The sequence below is a fragment of the Acanthochromis polyacanthus genome, chromosome 7, assembly GCF_021347895.1.
Source record: "Acanthochromis polyacanthus isolate Apoly-LR-REF ecotype Palm Island chromosome 7, KAUST_Apoly_ChrSc, whole genome shotgun sequence".
Classification (NCBI taxonomy): domain Eukaryota; kingdom Metazoa; phylum Chordata; class Actinopteri; family Pomacentridae; genus Acanthochromis; species Acanthochromis polyacanthus.
Genome location: NC_067119.1, coordinates 41,591,979 through 41,604,617, shown reverse-complemented (window position 1 = coordinate 41,604,617; position 12,639 = coordinate 41,591,979). Strand labels below are relative to the sequence as shown.

Genomic DNA, 12,639 nt, shown 5'->3' with positions numbered 1-12,639 from the left:
TTCTCCTGGAAAAAGCTCTCACTGGAAGTCAGATTTACTTCAGATCCATTTTTAAAAGTAAGCTGAAGACAGTTTACTTTCCCCCATTGCATTTAATCAGTTTGATCTTTGATCATTTTAAACAAATTACAATTTGATTATTTTCATCCTTTTCTGCAGGTTTAGTCAATTATTCTGTCAAATTTATAAATTTTTGTGGCCTTTAATCAACTCATCTGTCTTGCTGTTTAGTTTATTGAAGTCACAGCAGTGTCAAAGTTAGCTAGGAAGCAAAATTAGAACTAAACAACAACTAAAAACTAAGAAAAGCAGAACTGAGTGAAATGTAAATAAATATGACCATGATTTGTTAACTATTTAGTAATTTAAACAATTAATTTTGCTACTTTAATCAATATAAATAAACTTGTTGGCTAATAGACATTGTACAAACCAGCTTAGGAGGTGAATGTTATTAAATCATAATATATTAATTTCTTATGGTGGATATGAATGTTTTTATAATGTTGCTGTAAACCCAGACGTTGTGATTCACACTCCGACCACCTGGTGGCGGTAAAGCGCTGATGTGTTGTTTGACAGCAGCCATTCAACCTCTAAAGCAGCAGCAGAAGAAGAAGAGTGTAGTTTATTTTGTGAGCGGTTTGAAGGGGGAGTGTAAAGATGGTTGCTTCTGTCACTAAATCACAACGGGCTCCGTTTAGGAGTTTCTGTGTTTTATTTCCAATGTTTCGCTTGAAAACCATCCGTCCGTTAATATGTCTGTTAGTCACCGTTTGTGTTTGGACGAGCCAGTCGTTGGCGGAGGACACGGACTTTATGGAGGAGTTTATGAAGCGGGAATATTCTCTGGCGAAGCCGTACCGAGGTAAGTTTACTCTCAGCCCGAGTCAGAGGTTATCTTAGTGTTAGCTAACAGCTGAGATACTAGTTATTATTAACCCACAGTAGAAGTTTAATATCGGAAATGACCATAACGCTGAGTTTAGCCCAACTGCCAGATAGCTAAAGCTGCATTAGCTGCTGGGGATAATAATTAACTCAGAGGAACTTTGGTCCTCTCAGGCTATAGTGGTTATAAATCTGAGCTAATGTTAAATGATAGCTGCTGTTAGCCCTCAGCAAGTTGGTTAACAGTGGTTAACAGTGCTATTAAAATTAGCTAACAGCTAACATTACCATCATAGTGTGTCTGTAGATTCTCAGTCCTCCTGCTCAGAGTGTTCCTCAAAGCTTAAAGAAGAAACAACTGATCATCTCTTTATATTAATGTCTACTATATATAAAGGAGATCAAACTAGAGCTTTGTAAGCATGGACAAGTAGAGCAGTTCACCTGCATCTGCTCCATCAGTGCTGGAGGAGGTTGACTATGACACCAGTTATCAGCTCTAATAACGCAGCTTTGAGATCTACTGTGAAAACGTTCCCATCATTGACATCCTGAGTCACTCCTGACTTAGCAGTTTCACAACCAGTCTCTGGAGGAGTTTGAGTCATTGGTGGTGAATGGAGCCATGAGTTAGGGTGGTTACAACTAAACAAGCCTCCTGGATGAAGGTTCTTCAGAACCCAAACAGAAGTCTGGTTGCTTTCTAATGACAGTCTGAGGATTAAGTATCTTCTTAGTAACAAGAGCAGCTGTCATGAGGAGCTTAGTAGTTAAATACATGTTAGCACTGCGGTAAAAGTCCTACTGCTCCACTGGTTTCATTCTTCTCATACATCTGTTATAGCAAAAGTATCATTTACAGAAAACTTGACCACCTCTAAGATCTGGGAAACAAATAAAAATAAAAGTTTTTGATGGATGACTTAAATGCTGAACTCAGTCTGATCTAATATTGTTAAGATAAACATTTGTGCTTGGAGTTTGGTGGCTGCGTTTTGTTCGTGTTAAGGCTGGACACATCTACAGCTGCTTCTATCGACTCGAACTATCAGAACGTGGAAAAACACATCACTTTATACCAAACAATTAATACCAAATAAATATTTTCCGTTTACAGTGTGATCAGGTATGACATTTATTACAGACAGCAGTGTGGAATTGTTGCTGAAGTTTAGGCTACGTGTGTTTAATAACCTTATTTATATCTGGAAATCAGACTGTAGGTAACATGATTTACAGATGGGTTTTATATGTAAAATGAAGAAACAGTCTGTTCCTGAGTCCTAGTGGTTAAAACAGAACTCTTATGAATGCAGTCAGGACATTTCAGTCACTTCTCCTAAAATGTCCTGCTGGTGTCAACCAGTATAAAGAAGCTGATTGGTTGTAATTTTGAGCACAGAACAGGTAAAATGACAGTGGGATGGCACAACCCTGGTGAGATAGGACAAGACAAAGCCTTTTTACCCCCAGATGGAATTCTGTGAAATAAAATAAAATGTAGAGTTTTTTTAGGGCAGCGTGGACATTGAGCTCCGTGTTGAAAACAGCTGGAAGAAAGCAGAATACTTGGGGGTAATGCTGACCTTAATGTGGTCGTTAATGTGCGTTATTGCTGTTTTGCAGGACTGGGTTTCTCTAGTTCTTCACAGTGGGACCTGATGGGCACTGCCATGGTCACACCCGACCAAGTGAGGCTGACTCCAGATCTGCAGAGCAGGCAGGGAGCTGTGTGGAGTCGAATTGTGAGTCAAAAATCTGTATCATTATCTGACAAACCACAGGTGAACCTCTCACTTCCTGCCTAATGCTCAGAAAAGGCACATGAACAGGACAGATTAATGTTGAATTGAAGTGAAAGATATTTCTAAGGAATTTTGTGACCGTAATACATATGTTGAAACTTTAAAAACTGTGAGTGTATTACTCAGTTCTGTTGACAGATGAATGCTACACCTACCATAGCATGAGAATAACCTGCCTGTCTTCATTTCTGTTGCTTTCTAGCCTCTCGTCTTGCGGGATTGGGAGCTCAAGGTGCATTTTAAAATCCATGGTCAGGGAAAGAAGAACTTAAACGGGGATGGACTGGCCATCTGGCTAACCAGAGATCGCATGCTGAATGGTAGGTTAATAATAATGATAATAAGCTTTTCTTAAACTGAACAGCGTAAAGGATTAATCCACTTCCTCATCACCTTCTGTCTTACAGCCAGATCATATCATCTCAGCTCGTTTGTGTTTCCTGTACAGAGTGACTTGAGATACGAGATTTTAGCAGCTTGAACTCGTCTTTTGAAAACCACAATTTTTCAGTCTTCTATTTCTACGTTTGACAGATGCAAGAAGCAATTCCCCGTAACAATATCCACAAGATCAGCTGCTGTTTCTAAAGCTTCATTTGTACTAGAGCATTGCTTTTCCAGTGAGGTGGGGGGGTTTCAGTATCAGCTGCATGGGTCACTGATTTCAATCCTGTCGTATGTTTGAGGTCATGTTTTTGTCATTTTTAAACCAACCAAAGAACCGTTTTATCACAATCACTAGCAAGAGGGACACTTTCAACTGGAAGTGTTTGTCTCAGCTTTTATACAAAGAGTCTGATCAGCTCAGTGTGACAGCTTAAAAAAAAACAAACTTCAACGCTTTCCCTTCTATTACTTATTCTGTAGAGTGGCTAAATTTATGTAGAGCTTTGACACCTTTTTGAAACATTGTAAAAAGCATGAATGAATCCCGTTAGTTAACGTATTTAAACAGCTTATTTTGTCCTGCTAGCAGTCCAAAACCTAAAAGTTATCCCGTTTACTTTGACAGGAGTAAAAACAACAACAAAAAGGGAACAGAAGCATGAATGGTATCAGAATATGGCTGCAGCTTGTTCCCTGTGACCCACTCCCTGCTCTGCCTCGCTGTTTGTTTGCAGGTCCTGTGTTTGGCAACATGAACCAGTTCACTGGACTTGGAATATTTGTGGACACTTACCCCAACGCTGACAGGACCCATGATGTGAGTGCGAGCCGGCAGCTTCCCCTTCAGCCCTGTGCTCTGAATCAATGCTTAGGTTTACTGAGGAGGAATAAACATGTCAAAATGTAGTTTTCCACCCCCTGAAATGATTTTCTAGCAGCAGCAGATTGGTTTGTGTGCTGGAGTTTGTGACATATAGCAGGCCAGCCAGTGTAAGGCCGACACTGCCACGGAGCCTCTTCATTTGCATAAACTATATTCCTCTGAAATGTTTGCCATGTTTCTTTTTCTGCCATCCCTTTGAATGTGCAGAAGACACAAGCTGGAACTCAGGTAGCATGAGAAACCACTTTTATTACATTCGACCTACTGAATATCTGCTCATCATCTCACAGGGCTCCAGACTGACTTTTCCACTGGTGGCACCGGTGAGACCAACTTTCTCGTTTGGTCACACCTCCCACCTTGTCACAGGCAAAACACTTCACTGAACATCTGAACGCTGAACATCTGCTTATTGACAGACACTACGATTTACCAATGTTCCCTAAACGCCCCATATTGCAGGCTGCTCAGTAGGTGCGGTGCTTAGACAAGTGTGTGACCAAAGGGAACTTGAAGAGTTAAACTAGAGCTTTCTACAGGCATGTTATTTGGTCGCAGATACGTGAAAATTCGCGTATCGAGGTGTCAATTTTGAGCCCCAACGTAAATCGCCCAAATTCGATGAGAAAAAAAATATGGGGTGTAAGGGGTATAGGGTTGGATCGCACGTAGTTGTCAACAGTGCGCTGGCTTGCAGTGTTTACTTTCGCGTACATCGTGTTCACATTCGGTAACGCGAGAACTACCAATTTACGAGAGTGGAAGGCAGTTTGTTTGGAGTACTACGATTGGCGGATAGGAGCTGACCATTGTTGACAACTTCATGTGGTTCATTCATATTTAAATTCTGCGTAAATGTTTGATTTGATTTCATCTCATTAAATGAACTTAACTAATGTGATATTGCAAACTGAACATTTTAACATTGTTGATGACTTCATGTGGCTCTTTCAAATTTGAATCCAGTATAAATATTTGGTTTCATCACATTAACATGACTTTGTGCTGTTTTTGGGGGGTGCCTAGAAGGTCCCATACAGACATTTTTTTAAGCCTTCATGTTTAAAGAATTCTAGGTGTCAGAGTTCACCAGAATGCACCATTTCAGCCTTTACATTTCAAAGGTTTCTTGCATGGGAGGGGCTCCCAAACTCTCCCCCGGCTTGGTCGCTCCGCTCCCTCGCTTCCAAGGATTCACTTATTTGGTAATTTCCCAATGACATGCCTGTTTCTAATGTCAGATTTATCCTGTCTATATCTATATCATATGTATATATGTCTGTATGTGTATACAGGAGGTCCTCGACTTACGCCAGAGTTCCGTTCCTACAGTGTGACATAAGTTGATTTTCACTGTAAGTCGGAACTCCGGTAAAAACGTAAACAAAGCCATTCTGTGCATCACGATATCGATCAGTTAACATATTTGTACGACTACAGTAACGACAAATAGTCATTAGCTCACACTGAAACACAACTCGGTAAGAAAATACCGGCAAAAATGTAAACAAAGCCCTAACATGTCCAAGTATCCGCTTTTTATCACCAGTGATCGTCGACACAGTCCTGCAGTTTAGGCCAAGCAACCGGCCGATGTTCGTCTGTTTCGCCCTGTTCGAGCGTTTTGTTACATCTAATTTCACTTCCATGGAGACGACTTTCCTTTTCTTTGAAGCATCAGAAGAATCTGACACAATGTAGCATTAGAACACAGGAGTGGTGGTTGCTGGAAATGTTCCTCTGTACCCCTATGTAGATATTCCATTAAAAATCAGCTGTTTACAACTACAATAGTCATTTACCACATTAACTATGTCTACACTGGATTTATCATTCATTTAATGTTATCTTCTAAGTGACCCCAAACTTCTGAATAGTAGTGCATATACACATCTATACTTCTGTTTATGTCTACATGTGATCTTTTCTATGAACGGAAAAAACTGTGCATGTAGATGTGCTCTACATTTCATGAGAAGACCACATGTTCAGAGTAAATACTGCAGTAGACCAGAGCTATAAACGTACTACTTTCCACCACTATGGTTAAATCAGGAGCTGCCTGTAAGAGCGACACCAACTCTGCTGAATGATCAGCATGTCTCCACTGGAAATTTAAACTCAGTCACTCTCAAAAAAAGTTTCACGTGTGACCATTGGGTGGCGGTCTGGAGCCCTGTCTTACCATGCTCATCACACCGTCCCGTGTCATTCCACTACACACATCTGTGGTCATTCATCTGGTGTCACTGTGGACTGAAATAACAGAGTAATGGCTTGTAATTGTGGTCCAGCTTTGGTGCTTTGTGTGTAACTTGACTCCTCTGCCTTCTTCATAGAGGACCTTCCCTTACATATCAATGATGCTGGGGAACGGCACCCTGTCGTATGACCATGATCGTGATGGGCGACCCACTGAGATCGGAGGATGCACGGCTTTGGCACGCAATTCGGTTCATGACACTTTTCTCCTCGTCAGATACTCTAAAAACAGGCTGACGGTACGACACTCTGATAGATACTAAAAGTTTTAAGATGTCATTTGTCTTTAAATGCTACAAAATGTCATAAAATGAGGCTGGATTCAAGAGTGAGTTTGTCCTCCATCAGTGACTCATACTGACTGTTCCTCTGCCCCTCAGCTCTTGGTTGATGTCGATGGTAAACAGGAATGGAGAGACTGTGCCGACGTTACAGGACTGCGACTACCTACAGGATACTTCTTAGGTGCCTCCTCAGCCACTGGAGACCTGTCAGGTACCAGACCTCATGCTTGGCCTCTACTCAGTGAAGTTAAGGTGGAATGAAACTTAGATATATGTTTAGGGAATTGATCATTGGTACCACCACCAAACAAATCCTGTATGCTTCCCTTCCCAATGCCAGGTTGCTGAGATGACAGAATGGTTTAGGAGGTTGGTGTGCATTGTCTCTGTAAGTCTTCTCTACGGACGTGTTCTTCCAGATAACCATGACATCATCTCCATGAAGTTGTACCAGCTGACCGTGGAGAGGACTCCAGAGGAGGAGGAAGAGGAGGAGGTCACCATCCCCAGAGTTGACAACATGGAACAGTTCCAAGGTAGATGCAGTACGGCCATCTCATAGAAAGCCACACATGTTGGAATCTTACATTGGAACGATAGACAAACAGGCAGCACATTTAAACTGAGGGAGTTTGAGTTACGATTATATGCAGACATGTGGCTGCAGACACTGAGGACGTGTATTAGTTGCTGCTGTTTTATTCAGACATGAAGAGCTTCTCACAGACTCTTGATCTTAAGTAGACTGAAGTATCTCAAACATTTCTAAATGAATTCATAAAGCTAAACACTCATTTACAGATTCATGTACACATAAACAAACACATGTAGTTTTGCAACTTTCTACACATCTTTGAAAATGAACTCTCAGTGATACTCTCATGGATTTTTCATTCGGCTTCTTAAAAATAGTTTTCGTGACTTTTATACTTGTACATTTCAAACGGTATTCATTTTATTTCAGGTTTTATGTTACTACAGATAGTGATTGGATATTACCTGTATAAGGCTACTATAATGACAGATTAGTTAGAAAGCTGTTCAGTTCCATGGAAGGAGTCTTTTTATGCTTTTGTACATTGAAGGCAGGATCAATTTTGTTTTTAAACTAGGTGACCAGTTCATGTTTCCAAACATGAATGTTCACATTACCAAATGTTTTTTAGCAGCTAAAAGCAATCTTTTTTACTGCAAAGGAAACCGCTATTCATAAAGTCATGGAACAGAAAGTTGAACTGAACGCCTAACGTGACTCTCATCCTTTTTTTTTTGCAGTGGAAGTGGAGGAGGAAGGAATGAGCGGCGTCCAGTTCTTCTTCACCCTCCTCTTCTCCATCCTGGGCCTGGGCGTGCTGGCAGTGGTAGGGCTGATGGTCTACGGCCGCTGGAAGGAGAACAAACGCAAGCGCTTCTATTGATAAGAAAGCAGTAGATCCAGCTAGGTTTTCAGAACGTGTGTTTCTTAATCGACAAACACGACAACAATGCAAAGACTGCCGTAGCTTTACCGAACAACACGAATCAAACGAACAAACGACCTCATGAGCAGCTGAGGTGATGAGAACAGACGAGCCAGCTGTAAAATGCTCTTTTTGAAGTGTTCTGGAAGGTAGATGAGATAAAGCTGCTCTTGTGATTTCATTTTATTTTTTTCTTTTAAAATACGCTCATCTCAGCTTAAAGCACAGTGGGGCTTTGGTGTCCTTCTGCTCGGTGAGACGCTGCGTCCACCAGCAGGAAGAGAGACCAGCTCCACAATCAGCAGCAGAATCAGATGCTGTGTGGACTTCACTGACCACGTTCCAGGATTCCTGCAGACCAGATCCAGCTCTCAGTGGGTGGGACAGATCCTACAGGGGGACAGTAAGTGAAGATGTGAAGATGATGGCAGCAGTTTGGTGATTATCATTTAAGTCAGAGGAGTCAAACTCATTCTAGTTCAGGTTCCACATTCAGCCCAGTCTGATCTCCAGTGGGTCGGACCAGTGAAATCACAGCATAGTAACCTATAAACAACGACAACTCCTAAATTTATTCACAGCGATCTGGAATATAGCTGTGAATATATAGTATTTTACTTTATGATCAAAACGACAAAGTCAGACCAAAAAAGACACCCCCCCCCACCAAAAACAAAAATATTACAAAAACGAGACACAGAATGACAAAAACGAGAAAAAACCTGACAAAATATGAGACAAACGACTGCAAACAAAACCAAAAAGAGCAAAGATTAGACCAAAAGTTACAAAGCGACAGAAAAATGGAAAAACAACATAAGCGAGACAAAACAAGCACAAAACGACGTATAAACCAGTGTTAGCTAGCAGGCAGCTAGCAGAGCAGGATCCTAGCAGGAGGTGTGCCTTTCAGCTGGTAGACCTGTGAAAATGAAGGATGCTGTTGAGATGAGTGTGGTGTGTGGAGGCTACAGCTAACAGTCCTCTGCAGCTCCTCTAACTCCGTGTGATAAAACCAAAAAACATGCATGATTTCAATTCTGGTGCCGTCCTCATTAAAGTCCTCCACTCCCAGCACTCCTTCAGTGCTTGCAGTACTAACCACTAGTCTCATTATGTACCAGTACCAGGCACTATCTGCAATAAAATGCTGAATCTCTGGAACTATCTCTTAACAGCCACCCTGCAGGATTTCATTTAGGGGAAGATGGAGAAGTCACAGAGACCCAAATCTAGTAAATAATGTGTCTGTAGTTACTGTGCTCTACCGTGGAGCACCCATGTTTCATAAAGACGCACCACAAATAGTCCCAGAACGTTTTGATTACCGTTTGTTGAGCCCTGCCCACTTGTTCAGAAATCTGATCACATCTGAAGGATTTCTACTGAGCCAGGTCCACATATTCACTGTTCCTCAGATGGCTGAACATAAAGATGCTACAGATCATATTTTACTGTCGCTCAAATCATCCCTTCAGAAGAACTGTAAATCCTGCTGTTGCTTCTCCTCCCATTTGGAAACGTTTCACCCACTAGGAAGTGGCTCCGGTCTGCAGAGTTGTAGTGTGTAGTTCCCTTTCCCTCCACTTTAATCTAACTTGTAGCTGCTGTGAAGACCAGTCAACCTGTGGATCATCTAGACTTCTTGCTGCACTGATAAAGTCTAACTGTACTGAGCTCCCATGCACTGAGAGCACCTTAAGTCAGGCAAAGCGCTTCTATCAGCTCACATAACGAGTGGATTTCTGTTAGCTGACTGTAAATGTGCAGTTACTGAAACGTTGAGCTCGATGTTGTACATTAGGAGAAAGATTGGAGTGAGCAGTGCTGCTTAAAGTGCCTCGCTAGGACCAATAAAGATGAGCTCCTGTTTGATCTTCAGTCTTTTCTGCGGGTTTGAGCTCCGCTTTGTTTCACTGTTTGGCATCATGATTTATTTGGCTTCGTTTGACTTCTGAACTTACCAAGAGTTCCTGTCAAATTTTATTCAAAATCACCATTGTGCTCCCAGCATCGTTTTAGAAACAGCTTTTCTGTGGAAAGGAGTTTCATCAATAGAAACGTTTTTACATTTCATCCACTAATTCATTCGCGATAATGTTGCTTTAGACTTGAGTAGGCACTGTGAACTAAATAGCCATAAAGAGGATTTTGTAGATGTGAGTTTAAACTGATGACTTTGTGTGAGTATGAATGTTTACTGTTGAATTATTGAACCTGTACTAGGACTGACGCCATCATTTACGTTGGTGCCTTACTGCAGCTGTTCTACTTCTATTACTAGCTTGCATTTTAGCGACATCTTTCCTCTGTTATTCTGGTTTTACTGTAGCATGGGAAGGAGCGCTGAAGTCTTCCATGTTTTCCTTCTTTGGTTGTAAAGATGGCTGCTGGCTGAAGTCATTAAAACTACTAAATGTCAGCTTCATAAATAGGCTGCAAACATTTTAAAAACTTGCTGGTAATACACACAGAACATTTTAAACAACTTTTTACAATGCTAACATGTCTGCTCAAGAACAGACGACCGCTGGACACGGGAAGGTTATTCAGATGAGCCTTTTTCACAGCAGACATTTGTCAGACAGGTTTTAAAAAGTGAAAATCAGCTGAATAGAATAAAAGATATCAACCTGCTGCAGACCCACAGTGCTAACGTATCCTCCAGCCTGAGGGAAAGGTTGGACTGGTTCTGTTGAGCTAACTAACCCCACAGCTCCAGATTTCTGTCCCCGTCTAAACTCCTAATGTTCGACATAACCGACTCATGCGGCGATGGCATTCATCAGACTGATGCTGAGGCTTTCTCTGCATTTCCCCTCATTCACCTGAGGACACACTTTGATATGTAAACTCAGTGGAGATTCTGTTTTTCCTTGAAACAACAGCAGCAGCTGTAAAGTCTGAACCCTTACAGAGTGACCTGAGTCCATTTCAGCGGTTCTTGTTGTCGTTCTTGTACCTGAATATTTGGTTTTCTGATCATGATTCAAACCAGGTGAGACTCCAGAGAGATTTCAAGCTAAAAGTTCCACTTCTGTGTCAGTGTGTTTTCTGACTGCAGGCTTCTCCTGTGTGATAATTTGGATTTTTCTTTACAAAAACGAAACCAACAAAAAACTAGTGTCAGGTTTGATCTGTGTTTGTCTGTGAAGCATCAAGAATACACAATAAAACTGTGAGTATTTCATGAAAGTCTCTGACACTGAAGTAACACCAGCACTCAGGTTATTCATTAGTTATTTGTAGAATGCCATTTTTCAAGACTGTTCCCCAAAAGACTGACTTTCAGTGAAGTAAAACACACTGTCATAGTGACGTGTTTGCAGTAGGAGCTTTCCCAGGAACAATACGGATGCTGTTAGAAATCAGGAGACCAGTAACCCACATTTGGAAGCCGTAGACATTTTATTGAAAAGAAGAATTTAGCAAAGTTTAGAATAACAAACTGCAAAACAGAGCTTAAGTTTTCGATCTTTTTTTTAATGATCCTTCAGCGCTGAGAGGCTTTTCCTACAGACAGTGCTGATAAAGAGAAGCAGCTGCTTCAGAGCTGTAAAGCCACATTTATAAAGTATTTAATCAGGAATGAGTTGGAAGAACTAAGCCGATAACCTGAAAGATGCTATAAATCCAATCTGGAGCCAATAAGGGACTCGACTGATACTCTGTTATTTAGTCGAAACACTGGAGAGGATTTCATGGGTCTGTTGTGTGTTCTTAAATGCTTCATCATAGTTCTCAGATTTTGAAGCCATGTCAATCAGTAGCTGATGATACTTTAAACCTGGTCATGGTTTTGTTTAGAGTTACCTCTGAAAGGTTTACTGTTGTTTCTCTTCTTCTGTGGTTTTAATAGGTGCTTGTTCTAGTCTTTACTGTGTCAGACATTTGTTCTAATCAGTACATTGAACATGAGCCATGCCTGTAGCAACCAGCCCTGTAGGTAATCTTAAAGTTCACCCAGTTGTGCTAAAAATCCAAACCCTGTTCAGAACAAAGTGTGAGTGGAGAGCAGATGTTGGTTAAGCTCCTGTGTCAGATTTTGTTTTTCAATAAAAGTTTCTATGGTGATTTTCCTCATGTGGTAATGTCTCATTTCAGTTTTATCAACAAGAGCTCAGTTGGAATTCTGACTGTGATCATTAGCTGAAGAAGAAATTCTCCCTTATAATCAAGATATTTACTCGAGAGGTCTGCCACTTCAAGATTTAAAAAAAATGAAGATTGATGCTGAACTAACAATAATAATATTAGAAGGACTGAACACTAAATCATCAAAACAAAGACACAAAATGAATTGTTTGCCAGCTGAAGGTTAGAATCCACTGGACTTTGGGCAAATTAATGGAGGGATTCTGAAGATCCTTGTGCACCCTCAGGTGTCATCTCATGTTGGAGATTTGACTGTAAATAGAGATCCTGAAGGTGATGGATAAAAACTTACCCGTTTTCTCATTGTTGAGACTCTGATTATGTCCTACTGCTCATACATCCATCAGGTGTAACATCGTGACCATCTGTCTGATGTAGTGTTGGTCTCCTTCATGCTGATAAAACTCCTCTGACCCAGTGGTTCATGGACTCAGGACCTCTGGGGGGTCCTGTGGGTTCTAGAGGGACCTACCCAGATCAGGCTGATCCTGGACCATCCCACAGATGCTCAG

At 41.2% G+C, this 12,639-nt stretch overlaps 1 protein-coding gene across 2 annotated transcripts; it reads left to right on the top strand.

Annotated features, from left to right (window-relative positions):
- Positions 1–610: 610 nt before the first annotated feature.
- On the top strand, positions 611–12,051 carry lman2lb (lectin, mannose-binding 2-like b). 2 transcript variants are annotated; one of them, XM_022220615.2, is made up of 9 exons: positions 611–868; positions 2,518–2,636; positions 2,899–3,016; positions 3,818–3,900; positions 4,174–4,194; positions 6,306–6,467; positions 6,609–6,723; positions 6,932–7,048; positions 7,788–12,051. In XM_022220615.2, exons 1-9 carry the CDS (start codon positions 664–666, stop codon positions 7,928–7,930), a joined length of 1,083 nt encoding a protein of 360 aa, XP_022076307.1. In that variant the 5' UTR covers positions 611–663; the 3' UTR covers positions 7,931–12,051. The 2 variants fall into 2 exon arrangements, with proteins under 2 accessions (XP_022076307.1, XP_022076308.1); XM_022220616.2 differs by lacking the exon at positions 4,174–4,194 and having other exon boundaries at positions 612–868.
- The last annotated feature ends 588 nt before the right edge of the window (positions 12,052–12,639 follow it).

Bases quoted from the DNA above. Each gene is read 5' to 3' on its own strand.
- lman2lb (XM_022220615.2), top strand. From the start codon at position 664: ATGGTTGCTTCTGTCACTAAATCACAACGGGCTCCGTTTAGGAGTTTC. The intron at 3,901-4,173 runs GTGAGTGCGAGC...TTGAATGTGCAG, and splicing joins ACGCTGACAGGACCCATGAT to AAGACACAAGCTGGAACTCA. The intron at 7,049-7,787 runs GTAGATGCAGTA...TTTTTTTTGCAG, and splicing joins CAACATGGAACAGTTCCAAG to TGGAAGTGGAGGAGGAAGGA.